The sequence below is a fragment of the Sus scrofa genome, chromosome 9, assembly GCF_000003025.6.
Source record: "Sus scrofa isolate TJ Tabasco breed Duroc chromosome 9, Sscrofa11.1, whole genome shotgun sequence".
Lineage (NCBI taxonomy): Eukaryota > Metazoa > Chordata > Mammalia > Artiodactyla > Suidae > Sus > Sus scrofa.
The window spans coordinates 89,380,505-89,401,884 of NC_010451.4; the positions used below are offsets into that span (position 1 = coordinate 89,380,505).

The following is a 21,380-nucleotide window of genomic DNA, read 5'->3' on the forward strand; positions in this document are numbered from 1 at the left end:
AAGGCCCATCTCCTTTATAGCCATTTATGGGATCTTTTTTCTTGTAGTTAAGGAGACTCTGAGAAATGTCATTCTTGGAACCTGGGAAATATCGACAGAACCAAAGTCTCTATCTCTTTTGGTCATCATCGTTAGGTGTCCGAAGTTTGAGAACAGAGGTTGGCACAAAAACTTTTTAAAGAATACAGTCAGAAAATTCAAAGAAAATAGATGTTTGTTTAAATTCATTATTTACTACATGTACTATAGAAGTAGGAATCTGACTTAAACTTGAACTGGGTTAACTTTAGACAGAGTCAGACAACCATTAGAAACAAAGACCAGAGTCACAGAATCTACAGCATCCCTCCAAGAAGACTGCAATCCTAACCACCAGGGTAAAAATCCTACCTATTCAGTGAAAGGCTTGGTCAAGGCTGATCTGAAATAGACTTAATTCTGTGTTCCAACTGGGTCAAGCTTAAGTTGGTAAAGCTCAAGTAATGTTGGCAAATGTGCTTAATTTCTAGACCTAAACTGGTTTTCATTCTGGGAACAAAACTTAATAGGTCACTTGTCTTCTGAATACTTTAGGAATAAGCAGGTTTTTATAGTTTTGCAAAATAAGCCAGATGGTTATGGAATCTTCATAGTTGGTGACCACACTGGTAGTAAAGAAAGCCCAAACATTAGTTGTTTTTCAGTCCTTGGAATTCTAGGCCAGCAAAGAAAATTCTAGGCCAGCGCATCTAGATCAGGAAAGAAGTTTTGGATAGTGTATTTTAAAAGTTGATGTAAAGCCAAGGATAAAGGATGCAAGTAGACACAGAAAGGAGATAACAGAACAATGTTTGGGAAGAATGCTTTTAGCTTAACTCATTGGTGTCTGGGGAACTACAGTAAGAGTGCTCACTACCACCCCAGGTTAGCACTTCTCTGCCATGTTTACTCCCTGTATTCTTCACTCTCTTCATCCCCAGCACTCATCCAGTGCCACCTACTGGTTAGCACCATATTTTAACTCTGTCTTCTAGAATGTTGGGGCAAATTGTGAGAGAAGAAAAAGAGAAACCAGTAAGATGAGGACGACTATGGATTTTGTGGACTTTTTCTTTTCAAACCACCATGTCCATGGATGACTGGGCACACACAGAATCTTCTTTCATGCTTATTACATTTTTTAAAGAGATAAATACAAATGAAGAGAAACAATGAGATGGCAAGGGTGCATACTACATATTGCTGCTTCTGGGGAGCCATCCTTAAACATGCCCTCTTTTCCGACCACTGCCTTCCCTCTAAGCATAGTGACAACCTCCTCACTGTAATCCCATAATGCATTTGTGATATCTTGTGCTCATCATACTGTGTTTTATTGTTTGCTTATACAGTTTTTGCCTCACTTGGACTGTGCACTACTTACAACCAGGATGCTCATGTTATTTACTGAGTGCCTGTGAGATGAATAGAAGAATGCTGTGATTTCCAGTGTTCTTGGGATACTTCATAGTAAAGGATGGAATATGGGAAGCATGTAATGGTTCTACTCAAACCTCATGATAAAATAATTTATGACTCACTCTTCATTATATTTTATTTGGTTTAAATCTATAATGCTGAGCCTATTTTTAATGATCTAAGTAGTTAGTGGTTAGAAGGAAAAAGGTAAAAATAGTATCTTGGCACAACTATGATATTAAAATGTCATAGCCAAGTGTGGATATCTATGGAAAAGTGAATTGGTCATGACCTTAATGTGATCCAAAAACAGAAATTAAATTAAACTAATACAGTTAATTCATTTTTAACCACTTTACTTATACAATACTAAATCATGCGATTTTTATCTGGTTCTGATATCCTTCAGATGAAAATCATTGATTTTAATGCAGTCAGAATTATCAAGTGAATTACTCTGTGTGTCCATCAAGACTGTTTAGAAGAGGAGTTCCCATTGTGATGCAGCAGAAACGAATCTGACTACTAACCATGAGGTTGCGGGTTCAATCCCTGGCCTCACTCAGTGGGTTAAGGATCCAGAGTTGCTGTGAGCTGTGGTGTTGGTCATAGACATGGCTCAGATCCTGCATTGCTGTGGCATAGGCTGGGACCTGTAGCTCTGATCTGACCACTAGCCTGGGAACAAAAGCAAACAAAAAGAGATTGTTTAGAAGAAACTTCATTCACTGTGACTCAACATGGATTTACATGCTGAGATTGAGGTCTATATATGATTTTTTTTTTTTTTTCGTCTTTTGAGGGCTGTTACCTGCAGCATATGGAGGTTCCCAGGCTAGGGGTCCAATCAGAGCTATAGCCACCGGCCTACCCGCCAAAGCCACAGCAACACCAGATCCGAGCCGCATCTGCACCTACACCACAGCTCACGGCAGCACCAGATCCTTAACCCACTGAGCAAGGCCAGGGATCAAACTCACAACCTCATGGTTCCTAGTCGGATTCATTTCCGCTGCACCATGATGGGAACTCCTATGTATGATTATTTTTACAGGAAAAATTCTTGATCCAAAAACACCTTATTGGTTCAGATAATGTGAAATACATTGAAACTTTAGCACACTAAAAAATGTGGAAGGTCCTCTACCATTGTAGCAGAATTCAAACCAAACCCCCAAACCTAAAGTCATATTTTTATCATCTCCTTTTCCCTAATCTTATAAAAACCAAGTAATAACTCTTCAGGAAATATGGTATATATCAATTGCAGTGGTCAGGTTAACTTCTCCCAAAGAAATTACATATTTTTTGATGTCTTGTACTTAAAAATGTGGGTCAGCTTATTTCACATTTGAAAATTTATTTTTGTCTAAAATTTTACATACTTTCCAATGTGAGAATAAACTGTAATGCCTCATTTTATCCTCCATTACAGAAGAAAACAGATGTACGTCTTCGAATGCAGTGTCCTGCACCAAGTGCCTTGCACTGGGTCCAGAATGTGGATGGTGTGCTCAAGAGGTGTGGTGCCTTTTTCTTTCTTTTCTTCCTTTTTTGCTCTTTTCTCTTTTCCTCACAGTTGACCTTGTTTCTAGCATGATTCCATTGCCCTAATATCCTGTGCCTTGAAGATGCTTCAGAGAGGACAAAGATACTGCTGAGCATTAGGAAAATTTTATTTGGTTTTATGCTTGGAAACAGCATATCTTGCTGAATATAAAGTATAGCCTTTTTATTAGGAAAATTATGGTAATTTGGAAATGAAGTGCAAACCGTTTTATGTTTTCCATCTGTTCTATAGAGAGAATTGGCAAACATGGATAGTAACTTTTGATAGGTCACTATGCCTTGTGTGAAATCCTTGCTGCAGCGTGGGGCATTAGATTATATATGCAAGTTGGATCACTGTCTCTCCTTGCTTATTAAAGAAAAGCAAACTAATTTATTGGTCCATATCATTTGTTTTTATTTGAAATACTTGGAGATAAGTGATATACTCTTTCATAACAGTACATTAATTCATTGGCTACTTATGGAAAATGGGATGCTTTTCTTTTGACATGTGACCCTATTCATGAAATATTGTGTGCATTCAAATTCTGTGAAATGGAGAATAATCAGAAAATGACAATTCTTCAGAATTAGTGTTCATACATTCTAGCAAGAGAAGCCTATCCCAGTAACAAAACTTTTAAAAAAACAATTATAATGTGTTCCATCTTTGTTGGCTCTAAAGTTGTTTTGGGAGTTTTCCTTCGTTGGCAATTGTCAATCAGAACTGTTTTATATAGGAAGTTTAAATAAGGAAGCCATTTGCTAATCTGAGGTGTCTTTTTATGAAATTTCCTAGGTAATTTTACAATTATTTATATAATTCCCAGGAATTGGAACAAACAGATCTTGAAAGGCTTTTTGCTTGACATGAAGAGAAATCTCTGATTAAGCTGAAAAACTGAATCTTTCCAACCTCTCCTGTTACTACTTGCCCTTAGCATCCCCAGGAGAAGAAGAAATATAAAAAAGTAGCAAAGGATGGTGAACATTACTTTTTTTTTTTTTTTTTTTCTATGCAGCTAGTCAGGAAAAAGAAAGGGGAGGGATAGCCATGTCTGAAAGTAAGCATTCCTCCTATTCACAGCCAAAAGCTTAAATGTACTCTGGGCTTTATCAGTCAGAAATCAGACATCACTCACAACCAGGCAGTGCTTTACCAGAACCCATGGAGTATGGCAATGTCAGAGAGAGGACAATTCCAGAGTTTCTAGGGCCAGTCTCATTCCCTTTTATAATCCAAACCTATTCTCTGAACCTCCTTTTCCTCATCTCTATAACCTTGAGGTGGGAGTTTATTTCCAGGCCTTTCTTGTCAGGAATGTTTCATGGCTTGTTTTTTCCTGACCTGACAGAACGTTCCATTTTAGATTTTTACTGCATCAATAAGGAAAATCATTAGAGTTGTGAAGTTTGTGCAAACCTGACCTCAGCTGAGATTTTAGTGAGTATAGTTTAGAGGAATTTTCAAAAGATGGTTCAAGAAACCCAGCTGTCAGGTACATGCCAGCTATATAGAAAGTCAGAACACTCTTCCCCATCTTGTACCTCTGCTGGCCCAAAGAATCTGGAGAGTCACAATTATGAGAGTAGCAATGTCAGTCCTGCCATGCAGGATTTTGTGTATTCAGAGAAATGAGTGGTCAAATGGAAGGAGGTAAGCCAAGAAGGAAAGGTAGGGTGGCTGCCAGAGGTGTCTTCCATTGGTCCAATCCTCAGAAGGGGATCTCAGAAAACATCCAGAAATGACTTGGCTGTTCATGTCTCCAAATATTCATGTGTGTGGTGCAGTGTAGTCTAATTTACGTGTTGAAAAAGAAGGCTCTGAAATGAGATCATCTTAGATTCAAATCCAATTTCCTTCAGATTCCAACTATGCAAACTTGGTCAAGTTAACCTACCCATTCTGAACCTCAGTTTTCCCTAGCTGTAAAATGGAAATCCTAACTGTAACTATGACACACTGTTGTGGAGTTTAAGTGAAACTGTATGTGGGAAACATCTGGCACACAAGCCTTGCTTAAGTAATTATAAGACCTTCAGTGAGACTCTGGAGCAAGTAATTCAGACTTAAGGAAACTAAGCAAATTGCCTATGTTAAGAACACAATGTTACAGCAAACAACTAGTGTTAGGACTCAGTCACTTGCCATATCATTAACCAAAAGAGCTGTCCACTCCCTGCATGCTAACCTGACATCATTGAGAGGAAAAAATGCAATGGTTAATTCTGAAGGACTGCCACCACTTAGGCACAAATGCAACTGATAGTTTTATTCTCAGTCAGCAAAAGTAGAGGGACAAGAAAAGAAAGTATGTTTTTTCTGGGTTTTTGTTTTGTTTTGTTTTGTTTTCTGTTCATGATTAGAAAAGATAAACATTAACAATTTAAGCCTGGTTTGTGTAATTCCCAAAGCTGGTCACAAGTAAAAGTTCCCTAGAAAATTTATACAGAGTATAATCAATTTGTCTGCATTCTTGTGTAGCATATTAGTCTGCCATTCCATACATCTTGCCTTCTCTTTCTCTCCATGCTATATAAAAATAATTGGAAAATATTTAGGATAGACAAAATTGTATCAATATTACCTAGTTCAGTGCCTCATGTTTATTTTAACACATGTGAAAGACTTGACACATTCTGAAGACTTCCCTTCCTCTCTTGCCTGATGTGTCAGATATAAGTTGTGAATGCATAGCCATTTTAGAGGGGAGCATAATTAAACTAAAATATAGTATGAAGGGCATGCACTATCAAAAAGAAGATGGTAGAATTCTTTAATTTCTGTGCAGATGGCCATGCTTGGAAGTTAGACACAGAAATGAGTAGGAGAAAAACCTTTTCCTGCTGTTTGTCTCTAGATTACTACATTAAATGGATGAAAGTAACAACTGATAAAAAGCTAACCAGGGTAACTTCAACCTGGGCTTTTTCTTCTCAAATAAGTTTTAGATGTAGACAATTAGAGTATGAGTTTGCTTGAATATTTCTTGTAGAAAAAGTAAAATATAAGGATTAGAAAAACTTTAAATGACATAAAACACCAAAAATTAAAAGGGTATGGTTTCAAATTCTTTTCTTTTATACAAAGTGGAAAATAGGCCACAGTGGGTAGGGGCAGCAATCTGTTCTTTGTCTTGATGCTACAATCTTTTCTTCTCTTTTCAAACCTAATTGTCTAATTGGCAGTGTTTTTCTAACTTAGTTTTTACAGTAGAGTAAAAATGGCCATGCTGATTCAGACTTTGCAAGACAACTGAGACTTTTTGCCTTCAATTTCAGGAAAACAATTTGACATTGAAAGGTCAAATGGCATAGCTTATGTATAGGTACAGTGAATGACCCATACTTCTTTTCCATTCTGTATGTCCAAATCACAAAATTCTTGGCCAAAAAGAAAAATCAGATTTGTACTTTATTTCCTTTCCTGATTTGAAGTCTTGTGATATTTACTTCTGTAAAATGCATGTGGCCCTTGATCTGTGGCCTGTCACAGGAGGCATGAATAAACATACATGTACCAAATCTTATGTGCCCTCAATATTCCACTTCCTGGCTTCTGGGACAGGTGGCATCCCCCCACCTAGCCTCAGGCTTTCTGAAGAAAAATAATACAAAAACAATACATGCCACATTTCTCTGAGGAGCTCTAAGTTGTTTAAAAACTAAATCTCATATTCAGTTCCTCTAAATTGTATCAACAGATAGGATAAATTTTGACACAACAAATTAAGGCTTTGAACATTTTAACTTAAGGCTAAAATTTAGGCATATGGTCTACAGCAAAGCAGATTGAATTTTTCTGTTCCCATGAAGTCATTCACCAAATGGTAACTGGAGATCCTAATTGAAAAGAAAATACTCTTTTTAAAACAATTATATTTATATTACAACTATGAACCATACTCTAATTCAGGATCAGTACTGTTAAGGGTCACATAATGAAAATTTTTGTGCCACATAGTATATATGTTGCACATTCTTCTACTTTTTTATAGCATTTAGAAAATGTTAAAAGTGGGAGTTCCTGTTGTGGCTCAGTGAGTTACAAACCTGACTAGCAACCATGAGGATACGGGTTCGATTCCTGGCCCCACTCAGTGGGTTAAGGATCCAGCATTGCAATGAGCTGTGATATATATAGGTCACAGATGTGGCCTGGATCCCCAGTTGTTGTGGCTATGGCACAGGCTGCCAGCTGCAGCTCTGATTCAGCCCCTAGCCTGGGAACTTCTGTATGCCGCAGGTGTGGCCCTAAAACGCGCGCACACACGCGCGCACACACACACACACACACAAAAGGATTTTTTTACCACTCAAGCCATACAAAACCAAGCCACGGGTTGTGTTTGTCCCACATCTCTAATTTTCCAACCCCTTTTCTAAATTAAGAGAAGAATTAAAATCCTTGTATGAAGGTTTTTATATTGCCTAGAACCATCCCATCTCATTCACCAGTGCCAGGGATCTCCCTGTTCATAATTAGAGATCACATATTCAACTAATATAAAACTTGGTAATCTCTTCTCCATAACCCTATGACATTCTGTGCTGCCCCTAAATTTAATGTCTATTATAATTACATTTACTTGCTTAATGGCTGAATTCACTGACGGTCTGCTGACTCTGATAACAGAGACTCTATCTGTCTTGTTCCATTCTGTATCCTCAGCACATAACAAACTACTGCCCTTGAGTAAGTACTCAACAACATTCTTTGATTGAATGATTAATTGATCAGAAACCCAACTCTGAGTCAACTGAACTAGAGGGGGAATTAATGAGTGCCAGATCAAAATAGCCACTGCCAGAAATATCACTGAGCAAATATCCAGCTAATGTGTAAGCAAATATCCTACATAATTCAGTCCAACCTTATATATATTTCTATACTTTTTCATATATTTCCTGTTTTTAGGAAGAAACCTGAATGGTTACATGAAAAGTAAAAATAGCACATTTTTCTCAGTCAAGATAAATTAAATTTTAATCTTGCTCCATTAATTCCAAGTTTATTGGATGACTACTGGACTACCACCAACTAACCAATGCTGAATGGTAATGAAAGTTCAAGATTCAGTTGCAAAATAAGGAAAATTCAAGCTGCAATATTATATCTCCCAGCCTTATTATGAGCAGCTTTCTTGGTATACTTAATTACTTATAGAATGTAATATGTATAAGAAGTTGTGAGATTTTATAATCTAAGAAATGTATATTTCCAATTCATTCTTCTATGAATTTTCAGTACCTAATTAGGCATGTGACTTCTGAGAACTTGCTCTCACATCCAAATATAATAGCATATAATAAACATATCAGCTGGGTTCTTTGAGAACTGAAGCTTGTTTGGAACCACACTGAATGGTCTATTTTGGCTAAATTTTCTTTTGGAGCAGGCTTTCCAAAGTAAAATAGTTAGAAAGAATTAAGTTGGTAAAATTTTACAGTGATCAGTTAACAATATTTAAAGTACTTGGTTTAAATCTCCTTTTTAATATTCACTTTCTTCTTTTAAACTAAGATTTAGAAATTAAAGCTTTAAGACAAATTTGCCATTACTTTTATTAGAAACATGTAGCTATTCTGCAGCATTGTATAATTTATACAATACTGAAATGTGGCTTCTTTGTAGAATTTGTTATGTAGTTTTTTTGGTTATAATTAAAAACATTAGTGATTTTCCTTCTTTTAAACAGGATTTCATTTCAGGTGGATCAAGGAATGAACGCTGTGATATTGTTTCCAATTTAATAAACAAAGGCTGCTCAGTTAATTTGATAGAATACCCATCTGTGCATGTAATACCAAGTGAAAATGAAAAGAATACCCAGGTGACACCGGGAGAAGTGCTGATCCAACTGCGTGAAGGTATGGTGATTTTCAAATAAATATATAATGATTCTTAATTTGAAATTATATCTAGCTTCATTTGTGCATATTTAATGTTTTTTGGCAGTCAGTACTGTTGCTGTAGAAATAACAGTGGGCTTAGAATCAAGAAATCTGAATTTCTTGTCTTTCTTGTGCCTATAGCTAGCTAGATGTATGGCCTTGAACACCTTACAAACCTGACCACACTATATTATAATTATGTGTTTCCACACTTGATCACATTGTACTATAATTGTTTTTCTATGCTACTGCCATCTCTGGAAGAAAGAGAACATATTTTATTCCACTGTATTTTCTAGCACCTAGCAGAGTGCTGGCATGTAGTAAGCACTCCATAAGTTTTTGTTGAAAACTTTATTAGTTTTTAAAGTTTATTATAAACTTTATTTATTAGTTGATTAATCAATTATTAAGAGATGTGAATTAAGCTAAGTTGTAGAGACTTTGTGATAAACTTTTAAACATAAAACTGCAATTCATAATTACTATAATTAACTTGAGCAGCTTTGTGATAGCCCTTGAGATTAACACATACTTTTCCTCCTATATTTCTCTTACACTTGTCCTTCCACACATCTTATTCCACAGTTTGGTACATATAGTAGGCCACTAGAAATTAGTCATTTTTTTTCGAGTGCCAAAGAATCCCAGGGTACAAACTACATAGGGCAGGAGAAGCTCAGGTACAAAGATATGCATCACCAAATTAGATGCCTTTAGTTCTAAGCAGTATGCAATTGCCTTTAAGACTTCACTATTTCATTTTGGGTGGTCTTTCAAGTTTCAAATAACCATTATTAGCATATGACCTCCCAATTCCAAAGCAGACTCTTGGGTTACCCAAATAACAAGTCCATCTCTTTCCTGGCCCTAAGCATATTTCCAGTTTCCAATTAAAACTGTGAACTTCAGTTATTCAGCTCGTTATGGACATAAAATGAGCAACAGCTAGTAAAGTATACAAAAAAATGAAAGTAATTGGGTTGGTAAGATTATGATGCTTGCTATCTTCTATTGCTGCTATAACAAAATATCATATACTGGTGGCTTAAACAACAGAAATTTATTTTCTCACAGTTAGAGGGGCTACAAAGCCTGAGATCAAGGTACCAGCAGATTCAGTTTCTGGAGAGGGAGAACATGACACAGAGAGAGGAAACAGAGGAGTCCTCTGTTGTTTCTATTGTCTCTACTTATAAGGGTACTGATCATCATGAGAACACCACCCTCAGGACCTCATAGAAACCTAATCATCTCCTAAAGACTCAATCTCCAAACATTTGAGTGAAGGTTTTAACACATAAATTTGGTAAGGACAAAAATTCAGCCCATAGTACTTGATGTATCAAATATGTTTTCAAAGGCCATGATATATTTTTAGAAATGTACTATATTCTAGACAAGAAAACTAAATTCCAAAAATTGAAACTGTTTTTTGGAGGCCAACATCCCTGAACACTGTGCAGTAAAATTTGAAATCAATACCAGAGGATAAATAAATACTAAATAATAGAGAAACTAGGAAAGGCTTCTCCTAAGTAAATTCTATCTATAAGAATAAATCAAACTCTATCCATAGATTATTTAATAATAATAACAACCCATATCAAAATGTATGGGACGTGTCCAAAGTTGCTTCTCAGGAATATTCAAAAATGTAAATGCTTTTATTATTAAAGAAGCATGAACAAAAGTTAACTAAGTATCCAGGAAAAGATACAGAAACAACAAAAATAAAATAACCATAAGGAAAATAAGAAGAAAGAATTTGTAAGTTAAGGAAAAACAAAATTAATAAAATGTAAAGTAGAAGTAAAAAAGTAAAACGATATATAAATCCAAGAGCTGGTTCTTTGTAAAGTCCAATGAAATGAAGAAATTGTTGGCAAAGCTAATTAAGGAACAAGGACAAAAAGCAAAGACCTAAATATATGGATTATAACCAAAGAAACAAATACTGGGAAAAAAAGACTTTAAGAAGATATTAATTACAAAATCTATGGTAAAATTTGTAAATTTTGATAATAAAGATAATGTACTAGGAAAATATACTTGACTAAAATTGACTCAATAAGAGGAAGAACCCATAAGAAACCTAATAAAGACATAAGAAGCTAAGAAAATTATAAAAGAAACTCCCCTTAAACACATTAGGTTTAAATGTTTTCATGGGAAGAAATGATTTCATGTTCACCCAAACATTCAAGTAACACATTATCCCAATGCATCATAAATTCCTTCATAGTTTTAGAGAAGGCATAGAAGACTACTCAATTTTTATAATGTTATCCTAACTCTAGTATCAAATTCTTAATAACACTTTAAGAAATCAAATTAAACAGCATGTGATAATAATACAGTGTCACCATACAAGCAGATTTAATTTAGGGCAGTTGGTTATTTTTAAATTAATGTATTTTTATCATCTTAATTTGCCAAAAGAAGAAAAATATATATTGTTATCTCAATAGACACCAAAAATCATACAATTGAATTGTCCATTCCTGCCCAAACCAAAACTGAAGAATACTCCTTTAATATGTATTAAAATCCTTCTGAAAATTTTATATAAAAGCAACCAGACAAGAAAACCAAATACAAGTTACAAACATTGTGAAAAAGTAAAGCAAAATCATCATTTTATGTCTACCTGGAAATACAAGCAAATCAACTAAAACTATTAAAATTAAAAATAAAAAGCCATGGCAGGATATTTTTAAAGTATTCAAAATTCAATGAATTTCCTATGTAGTATTAAATGTAACTTAAAAGGGGATCATTTCAAAGCAGCAACCTAAAACACACACTGTCTAGTGATAATTTTCTGCAAAGTATGTAGGATCCATTGTGCTACCTAAAAGATGATATGAATAATTGCAGAAGAATTTGATGTTGCTGAATAGGAAAGCAATATTATGACAATAACACTTTTCTATAAACATATTCTAGAAATATAATGAAAGCTAAGTGAATCAATAAATGTTAAGGCAATCCCAGCCAAATCTGAATGCAGTTTGTTTAAACAAATCTTCAATAACACTCATTTTACATGTCTCTATTTCTATCTATCTCAATATATTTATTTAGGATACACTCCTAGAAATAGATTTACTAGGTCATGTATATTGTCAGATTATTCCAAGAAAAATTCATGTCCAGTTAGTCAAGAGTCAACCTTACCTGTTCTCATTCTTTTTAATCTCTTGTTAAGTACAACTAGCCCATTAGCTGCTTTCTTTTGTCTTCTTCCCAGCACTATAAAGCTTGACCATTTTCCTAAGCTTGTTAACTATCTTTAACTCTCAATTTTGTGTGTGATTTTGCCCCTCCATATAAATTTGCCTATTTTTCCCATTGAACGATAATTTTCAACAGCTTATGCATGAGGCTTATCATATATTATTTGCCTCTAATAAATACGACCTTTAAAAATGTCTTGCTCTTTTATAAATACTCGAGATTTAAAACTATAAGGCAATTTTTTTTCTACTGGTGTGTAACATTTAATTTATATACTTAAATAAACTTAGTTTATTCTCATTTGTAGATTTAATCGTGGTTGAATCTTTCTGAGGCTATATGTTAACATTTCAAAAGTTGGGAAATTGTTTCAATGTTTCAATGTTGTAGATAAGCAATGGTAGTAATGGTAGCAAGGCAGGAGAAAAATGTCCAGACTTGAGAGATAATGGGGAGCAGTGTCCCCAGGGATTGGAGATTAATGACTATGGGAACACCTGGGCTCTGGCTCAAGCATCTCCATGAGATGAGGTGGGGAAGGCTGCCCTTCTTAGAGGGGATGAGTCTGAGTTCAGACATCCTAAGCTAAGGTACTGACTTATCCACATGAGGCTGAAGTTCAGGGGGGGTTACAGAATTGGAACTAGAGATACTGAAGATGTCCACATGAGGTGGTATGTGGAGGCAGTATGGATGAGATCATGGGGAGTTGGAGAGTGAAGGGAAAAATATTTAATGTCTACATCAATAATTATGGGGCTTAATTTTAGTCAATTCCCCACTATTTGAATTTTTGTATCCAAAATATTATAATTGGCTACTGATCCTAGTTGATGTTCCCTAAGAACAGTGAAATGAAATCTTTAGGAAGGTAGGGGAGAGAAGAGGATTCTCTAATGCAGAAGTAATATGATATACAAGACAAGGATTAGTATAATCTATACTTCACTAATTGAAGAAGATGTTTCAAACTTGATTCACTTCAATATTGTAAATAAAAAGTTCTTTAATTCAGCATGGCTTAATTTAAAATATAAGTGTTTCAGGTATTCTTCTTGAATTCAAAACTTTTTTCAAAAAAAAAAAAAATTAGAATCATGCCTTTCCCCACTCAACACCTGGTATATTTTATACATTGCAGAAATCCAGAAATGGGCTGCAGTCTTTCCCCTGCCCAAGTATAATGAACAGAAATTGGCAGTTCTTTCTTCCTGCTGCGGTTCTCCATATTTTTTATGGTTTTTCAGTGTCATCATAATTTTTTTAGTTATCTTTTCTTAACATCCAGTCTTGCTCATTGTAGCCCATTCTTCAGAGATGCTCACACTGTTATTTGAATAATTTAAAGCTCATTCTAACAACTTTAGTTCTTTGATGTATTCAAACCAATACTGGCAATAGCGCTAAGTAGGTCTTAACATTCTTCGAAGTCCTCTTTCTTATTCTATGTCACAGACTTTTCTCTTGCCTTTGAAGTTAATCAAGGGGAGAGAATTTAAGCCTTTAGAATTTCAAAATATGAGGATGAATCTTTCCTGGAGATAATATAAATGTTTGCATAAATATTTTGGGGCTAGACGATACTCCTTTCCTCTTAAAGAGAGAAACTATTTAAGCTCTCTCTAAACTGGGAAAGAAGTTATAGATATTAGCTTGTTACTATGATAAATATGTGGGCCTTTTAAAATGCTGTATCAAAATATATTTTAAAGAATATTTATGACTGTCTATGCCTGTAACAAACCCAGAGGCTTCAGAGGTGAATAAACAGTTTTTGCCCTGACGTTAATTAGAATCTAGTAACGGTAATGGTGATGCTTACTAATATCTATATATTTACTGTGTACCAAATACTGCGGTAAATATTTTATATAGATTACTTCACATAGTAGCTCTTATCCACTAAGAGAATCCATCTCCACATAGCCCTTCTCTCAGAGGAGCATTTAAGACATTGCTGCTGAAATTGATAACATCACAGTGGTGATGGCCACAGATACTGTCTTATTTTTAGATGTGTTTCTTTCTCATTCAATATATTTAAAACCTCATAATATCATCTTCCCTTTGAGCCCAGTGTTGGTGGCACCCCGGTGTGAACTAAATGGGAATTTCATATAGGGACATAGTATCCATATTCCTCTGAAAATGTGTTTCTACTGCTTTCAGGAGGTTTTTCCCTCCTCATCTATAATTATCCAATCCAAAGTCAATTTGAGAGCATATTGTGAGGAGTTTCTCAAGCTCATGGGCAAAATGTGGCAATCCAAGTTTGATCCTGTCAGTTTCCTCCTTAACAAGCAGGGTGGGTTTGGAGTCAGCCTATCTAGGGCTGCCACCCTTCAGCTGACCACTTAAAGCAAGAACCTTACAGAATACTCAAGTACCTTGTAGTTTTAAAGTAGCAACATTTATTCCCTCCAGCAATGATGGAAAACAACCTTTTCTCCTTTAATGAAAACTTAGTTTACTGAGGAGTCAGCCCATGCCAAGGTCTTCAGCTGACCCAAGTGCATGTGTTAATGCCAGGTACATGGTGCTAAGGCCAGCATCTATATAATCCAAAATCAAACTACAGCAGTGTACATCCTCTAATCTTGACTATTTGGCAGGGCTTCCTAACAGCCCTCTTCTTTGCTGAGGTTGGTTGAGACTAGGATTTGCTTGTGAGACTATGAGTAGCTGATAAATGTTGAAGGCCTCCGTGTGGCTAAAATTGGTTTAAGCTCCCTGAGTAGCTTAGGCCTCCAAAGACTGTGCTTTTATTGATACCATGTAGACTCCACCTGTTTTCTTATATAACTAACTAACAATATAACAGCTCACACAATATGTTGAATATTTCAAGTGTTTTTCAATGACTCCATAAAAACAGACAACCATTCATCTTTAGACAGAGCCATCATAAGCTGAAATGATTCATTAAGATGAAAATACCATGTGTCCAGGGCTCAAGGCCTTCAGCCATAATATGTCCAAGTCAACCAGTTAAAAAAATTAAGTGCTAAGTCACACATTAAAATTCAAGCTCCTCCACATAAAATACACTCTCCTATATGCTCCATTTCTATTTCTCATAGATATGGCCATGTCTAACAGACTCTATCATTCTGAAAGACTGAAAATATGATTTGATAAATTATAGGATTCCTCTAATATGGAGATCATGCTAAAAATTATGTATACAAATTATGTTTATCACAAAATGTTTCCACTCAAAATATTCCCCACGTACAATTAATGACTTACAAAGCATTTGCTTCATTGTTTAAAAAAGTAAAATTCACAAATTGCCTATATTAAAACTGGTAACTTTTTACCATGTACTTTAAAAAGTTAAATACAAAACTACTATTTCTGTGGGGTGTTATACCCTGTATACAGGGATATAGATCCCTGTATCCAGTGATAATGGACAGAGAACTAAAATGTATTGCAAAGACAGTTGTCTTTTGGAGGCTCCAACAATTCTCCTATGGTGACCCTCTCTTCTCATCCATTTCCTTTGCCTCTGCAGTACCTTTTCAACATATGTTTATCTAGCACCCATTAAGCATTGGACAGATATAGTCCTCTACATTGCCTAGGTCCTCAGTGTGTCACTGCTGGCTATCATTCTTTAGACTGTATCATTTCTTCTTACAACTATTAGGAAGACTCAATTAATTTATGATGAGGTAGTAATTATTTTGAATAGCTTGATGTACTTCTCAGTAACAGAGTTTTCACATCTCATATGTAAATGTATCTTAACCCAAAAGAATGAGTTTATACCTGTATCTTAATACAATGTAATTTTTCTTATGAAAAAATCTGCTGTCTTCAAATCTAATATACATAGCCACCTTCTCTCTCTTATAACAGAATGCTGGTTGCTGTTTTGTGCTGTGCTTTACTAGACACTACCATATGATGATAATGATATTCCCTATCTGAGCTGGTCTATTTGCTATTATTTCTATCAGCCCTTTAGAATTATGAGAAATGTGGTGTACAAATTGGAGACTACTAAATTGGTATGGTTTCAAATTGCTTTAAAATTATTCCAGAATATTCCTAATTCTAGTCCTTATGCAAAATTTGTGAAAACTGTTCAATATTTAAAATGTGACATTTATTGATAGCTTATCCTGAGATGTTTAAAATGAATACTACATGATGTTTGTCTTTTTTTAAACTAGGTGCTAAAGCCAATTTTATGCTGAAAATCCATCCTCTGAAGAAATATCCTGTGGATCTTTATTATCTGGTTGATGTCTCAGCATCAATGCATAATAACATTGAAAAATTAAATACAGTTGGAAATGATTTATCTAGAAAAATGGCATTTTTCTCCCGTGACTTCCGCCTTGGATTTGGCTCATATGTTGATAAAACAGTTTCACCATATATTAGTATCCATCCAGAAAGAATTCATAATCAATGCAGGTATATAATATTTGATGTGGATTTCTTTCTTTCTTTCTTTTTTTTTTTTTTTTTTTGGTCTTTTTGCCTTTTCCAGGGTTGCTCCTGTGGCATATGGAGGTTCCCAGGTTAGGGGTCTAATTGGAGCTGGAGTTGCCGGCCTATGCCAGAACCACAGCAACGCAGAATCCGAGCCACTTCTGCAACCTACACCACAGCTCACAGCAACTCCGGATCCTTAACCCACTGAGCAAGGCCAGGGATCAAACCTGCAACCTCATGGTTCCTAGTCAGATTCGTTAACCACTGAGCCACGACGGGAACTCCTGATGTGGATTTCTTAATGCTATTATTAACTATAGCTACCATGCTGTATATTACATCCCCATGACTTATTTATTTTATAAATGGAAGTTTGTTACTTTTGACCTTCTTCACCCACTCCTCCCATCTCCCACCCCCCACTTCTGGCCCTTTCCTCGCCATTCCTGAAAGCCTCCTGCCACTGAGTGCTCCAGCTGGCTCGCACACACCAGAGAGGAGCTCGCCTCTTCTGACCACAACTCAAATCCTGAGTGTGGAGCCAGGCTGTTTCCCTTTTAACTGATGCTTATAATTATTTGTATCTTGCCTCTGCATGTATTAATATAAGCATTTAAAAAAATAAACTGAGTCAGCAGGAGAACTTAAGCAATTTTTTTCTTATAAAATTGCATTTCGTTTTTAACATAAGGACTTACTAAATTGTACATTTTTGTTTTAATTAAATGAGAAATGAAAATATTTATAGAGGAAGCATGCTCTTACCTGAAAACTTCTGAGATTGAAGGGGGACTTTTTATTTTATACTATTTCAAATATTATTCCCTTAGTTTTTATTAAATAAAGCACAAATAACATTAGTAATTTGGAATAAACCTCCAATAATCAGGCTACCATATATAAAAATTCCTTGAAAATTCTATATTTCCCTTTTTTGATTGCTCCAAATTTGCTGGAATTAAGTTTTATCAAATTTAAAGTATTTAAAGTACTTATTTTGCCAGTATTGCATCTATATCTCCATTACTGTATTGTTACTGGGTTTATAATTAACACTGACTTATAATGTGATTTCAGAGAAAGCTCAGCTAGTACAGGGAAGGTAGATAGGTCAAAAGATGAGAATTTGTTTGCTGGAAAGAACCATTTTTCTTATCATTTGGGAAGGCTGATTCTAAATATCATACGCCCAACTACAAAAGGAAAACAGACCTTTCGAATATGAGTGGGGTGGATTGGGAGCCTGGGGTTAATGGATGCAAACTATTGCCTTTGGAATGGATTAGCAATGAGATCCTGCTGTGTAGCACTGGGAACTATGTCTAGTCCCTCATGGTGGAGCATGATAATGTAAGAAAAAAGAATGTGTACATGTATGTGTAACTGGGTCACCATGCTGTACAGTAGAAAAAAAAAATTGTATTGGGGAAATAACAATTAAAAATTTTTTTAAAAAAATTGAACTCAAAAAGAAAAAAATTTAAAAAATAAAATATGAATTTCTCACTCAATACTCTACTTAGCCTATTGAATTTTCAAAGAGAAATATAAATGTATTCAGTGCTCTTTGTTAATGAAACGACTCATTTTAACATCTCCTTTCCTACTTCCATAAATTGCCCAGATCACTTCACAGTGTATACTCCAATTTATCAAAACAACTCTGCTATCTGTTGTAGTGGAACAAGACTGAGGCATCTCCCTATGGAGCTTCATGCACCTTCTCCCTGAATGCAGATGCATCTGAGGAATGATTCTCACTTTGGGGGCATCATGGAATTCTCAAAACAATTTCAATGAATTTTGACTGTTCATCAATAATTCCACACCAAGCATCACTTTAAAAATTAGCATATTTTAAAATATCCAAAAATAGTATAACATTTTAACTAAATTCTTAAATATATTTCCCCAAAAGTGTTTTTCAGCTGTTCCATGGACAAATGTGATAGGAAATCACTGCAAATTTTATCTCCTCTTAAAAAGTAATAGTGCTCGTTAGCATAATAAAAGCCCTTAGGTGTCCTACATTAAAGAAACTTATTTGATGTTCTTTATGTTTTGAACACCAAGCCATTATATTCCTACTTGCAAAGGAATATTCACCTATTGGTTCCCCCTGAGTTTATGAAATACAGGTTTTCTTTAATAAAATTTCCTTGGTCTTTCTTTTTTTTGACTGCCCCACCGCACACAGGGCTCCCAGGCCAGGGATCAGATCAGATCCATAGTCGTGACCTAAGCCACAGCTGTGGCAACGCTGGATCCCCAACCCACTGTGCTGGGCCAAGGATCGAAACCACAACTTGGCAGCTCCCAAGATGCCGTTGATATGCTGCACCACAGCAGGAGCTCCCCACATAATTTTCCTATGAGTAATATTTTGAATCCTTTAAGGAAGCATAGCAAAACAGAATTTGCATTTCTTCTTAACCTATATAGTGACTACAACTTGGACTGTATGCCTCCCCACGGCTATATTCATGTGCTGTCTTTGACGGAGAATATCACTGAGTTTGAAAAAGCAGTTCACAGACAGAAGATTTCTGGAAATATAGATACACCTGAAGGAGGTTTTGATGCTATGCTTCAGGCAGCTGTCTGTGAGGTAAGAAGTTTTCACATCATTGAGTCTTTGCTCTGATGCAAAATTCCCCAAGAATTTAGGATTCTTCTCTTTGATTTATGTAGTGAAAACATAGCATAAAAGAATACATTCTTCTTCTATCTCTTATTTGTCACCCATATTATTCATTTTGGTATGTGTTCAGGACAGAGGAGCTAAATTGGGAGAGGGTTATAAATAGGAAAAGATAAAAGGGCAAGAATAATTTGTGCATTTGGAAAATCCTTTCCAAAAAGGGCTGCTCTTTTCACTCACCACTTTCCAAGGAAGAACCAGGAATAGCTTGTCCTACTCACATCACACTGGGTAGTCTGCACTTTGTAAACCTGGCTTGTTTTTCCTCTGAAGGAACACTAGAAATCTCTAGTCACGAACTAGTGTAATCAAATGGCTGTAGTGGGAAGAAAAAAAAAAAAAAAAGAGGATATACAAATGAAAGTTAATGCTATTTATGAAAGATATTGAATTTATGCACATTATTCTAGCCTGGCTTAATTTTTGTTAACTTAAATTCAATGTTTACTTGGGATAAAGGCTACATGAGAGATCTATGTTATTGTACAAGATCTAATTCCATGTTTATTTTAAGAGTCATATTGGATGGCGAAAAGAAGCTAAAAGACTGCTGCTGGTGATGACAGATCAGACATCTCATCTTGCTCTTGACAGCAAATTGGCTGGCATAGTGGTGCCAAATGACGGAAACTGCCATCTGAAAAACAACGTCTACATCAGATCAACAAGCATGGTAATAAAGCAATAGCCTCTTAGAGTTAGAACTCTTTTGGTTACAGTGTAAGTTTAAATTGGCAATTCAGCTGTTTTTATACCAAGAAATTACCTAAAGAAACATGATGTAGAGTCAAGATTAGCCATGATAAAGAAACTATGAAACAATACAATCTATAAATTCCAATCAATAAAATATAAGGCTGAAATGCTTTGATAATATCTAGTAGCTGACTTCTGATGTCCTCCAAAGCACTCTATAATTTATGAAAATAAAAGTGATAGAAGAGCTTACTTTTTATGCAACTGAAGGACCTTGAAAAGAGTATATACATATACCTTTGTCTTACATAAATAAATTAGTTCTACAGGGGTTGGTATTGAAAAATATGCTAGGGATTGTTAAGGGGAGTGTATTTGGTCTGAGGAATCCTCATAGTACAATGGGTAAATCTAAGTAGAGACTAGGGGGCAAAAAAGGAGTAAAACTAGGCCAGCTTTCAATATTTTAGTTTTATCTTTATTCAGGGTCTATTTTTTTATAATCAGTGCACATCTGGATTGCTTCCTGAGGGTTAGTTTCAGCTGTAAATCATATATTTAAATACAATCTCCTAGAACCATATCTTTCCCAGCATTAGCTATGGTACATGTACAAAATCAATTGCGTAACGTATTATTTATTTGTGACACTGACCCCTATTTATACATACATGCACATGTTAGAATAAAAGCTTTCAAACTTTCTTAGATTGTGGTACCTACTATCTCAGTAATTTTTTCCCTGGAAGGAAAAATAAACACCAGCCTGACATTTCTATTAATTAAGAAGATAGGCCCAATAACATAACTATTTATGTCCTAAAAATTTAGTAGCCAGTTTAAAAAAATAATACAAATAAATCATCAATATATAAATATAAGTATGTATATATTATTTTTAGTAAATAACTTAAAATGAGAACTTCCCAAGCCTTGGAGTCAGATTGGATATATATATATAAGCCACCTTCATTTCCTGTTCTGCACTGATTTTCATGCTGCTCAGCTTTGCAAAGATATGACATCATCCAAAAGGACAGAGCCAAATATAATATTAAAGTTGTGAACCACCTCCAGCTAGTAGCTCATGGATACCTCACAGATGCCAAGCATCACTGTGTTTCCCTTGAAAATTCAAGATATTCGGAGGTAACCTAGTGAAAGTGTACTACAATACTCTAAGACACCTTATGCACGGTTTGGGAAATGCACTATAATTATGCTGAAATGTGTGATTCCCATGAATGAAATTTAAATAGTTTAAATGCAGTTAATCTGAAATACTAGACTTTTTGAAAGCGTAGAGGCAAGTGTATTACCCTTAGTTGGTTTAGAGTCTTGCAACATTTAAAGATTTTAAAAAGTAACTAGAGTTTGAATTTAAAAATTTAGAATTTGGAGTTATTCCGTT

General features: G+C 35.2%; 1 protein-coding gene across 5 annotated transcripts in view; it reads left to right on the plus strand.

The window, feature by feature from the left end:
- Positions 1 to 21,380, plus strand: part of ITGB8 (integrin subunit beta 8) — a 108,457-nt gene that overhangs the window by 38,260 nt on the left and 48,817 nt on the right. For all 5 annotated transcript variants that reach the window (XM_021101903.1, XM_021101904.1, NM_001097424.1 and 2 more), the window contains 5 exon segments: positions 2,873 to 2,958; positions 8,688 to 8,859; positions 16,305 to 16,551; positions 19,015 to 19,180; positions 19,788 to 19,946. In XM_021101903.1, the coding sequence (XP_020957562.1) occupies positions 2,873 to 2,958; positions 8,688 to 8,859; positions 16,305 to 16,551; positions 19,015 to 19,180; positions 19,788 to 19,946 (830 nt within the window).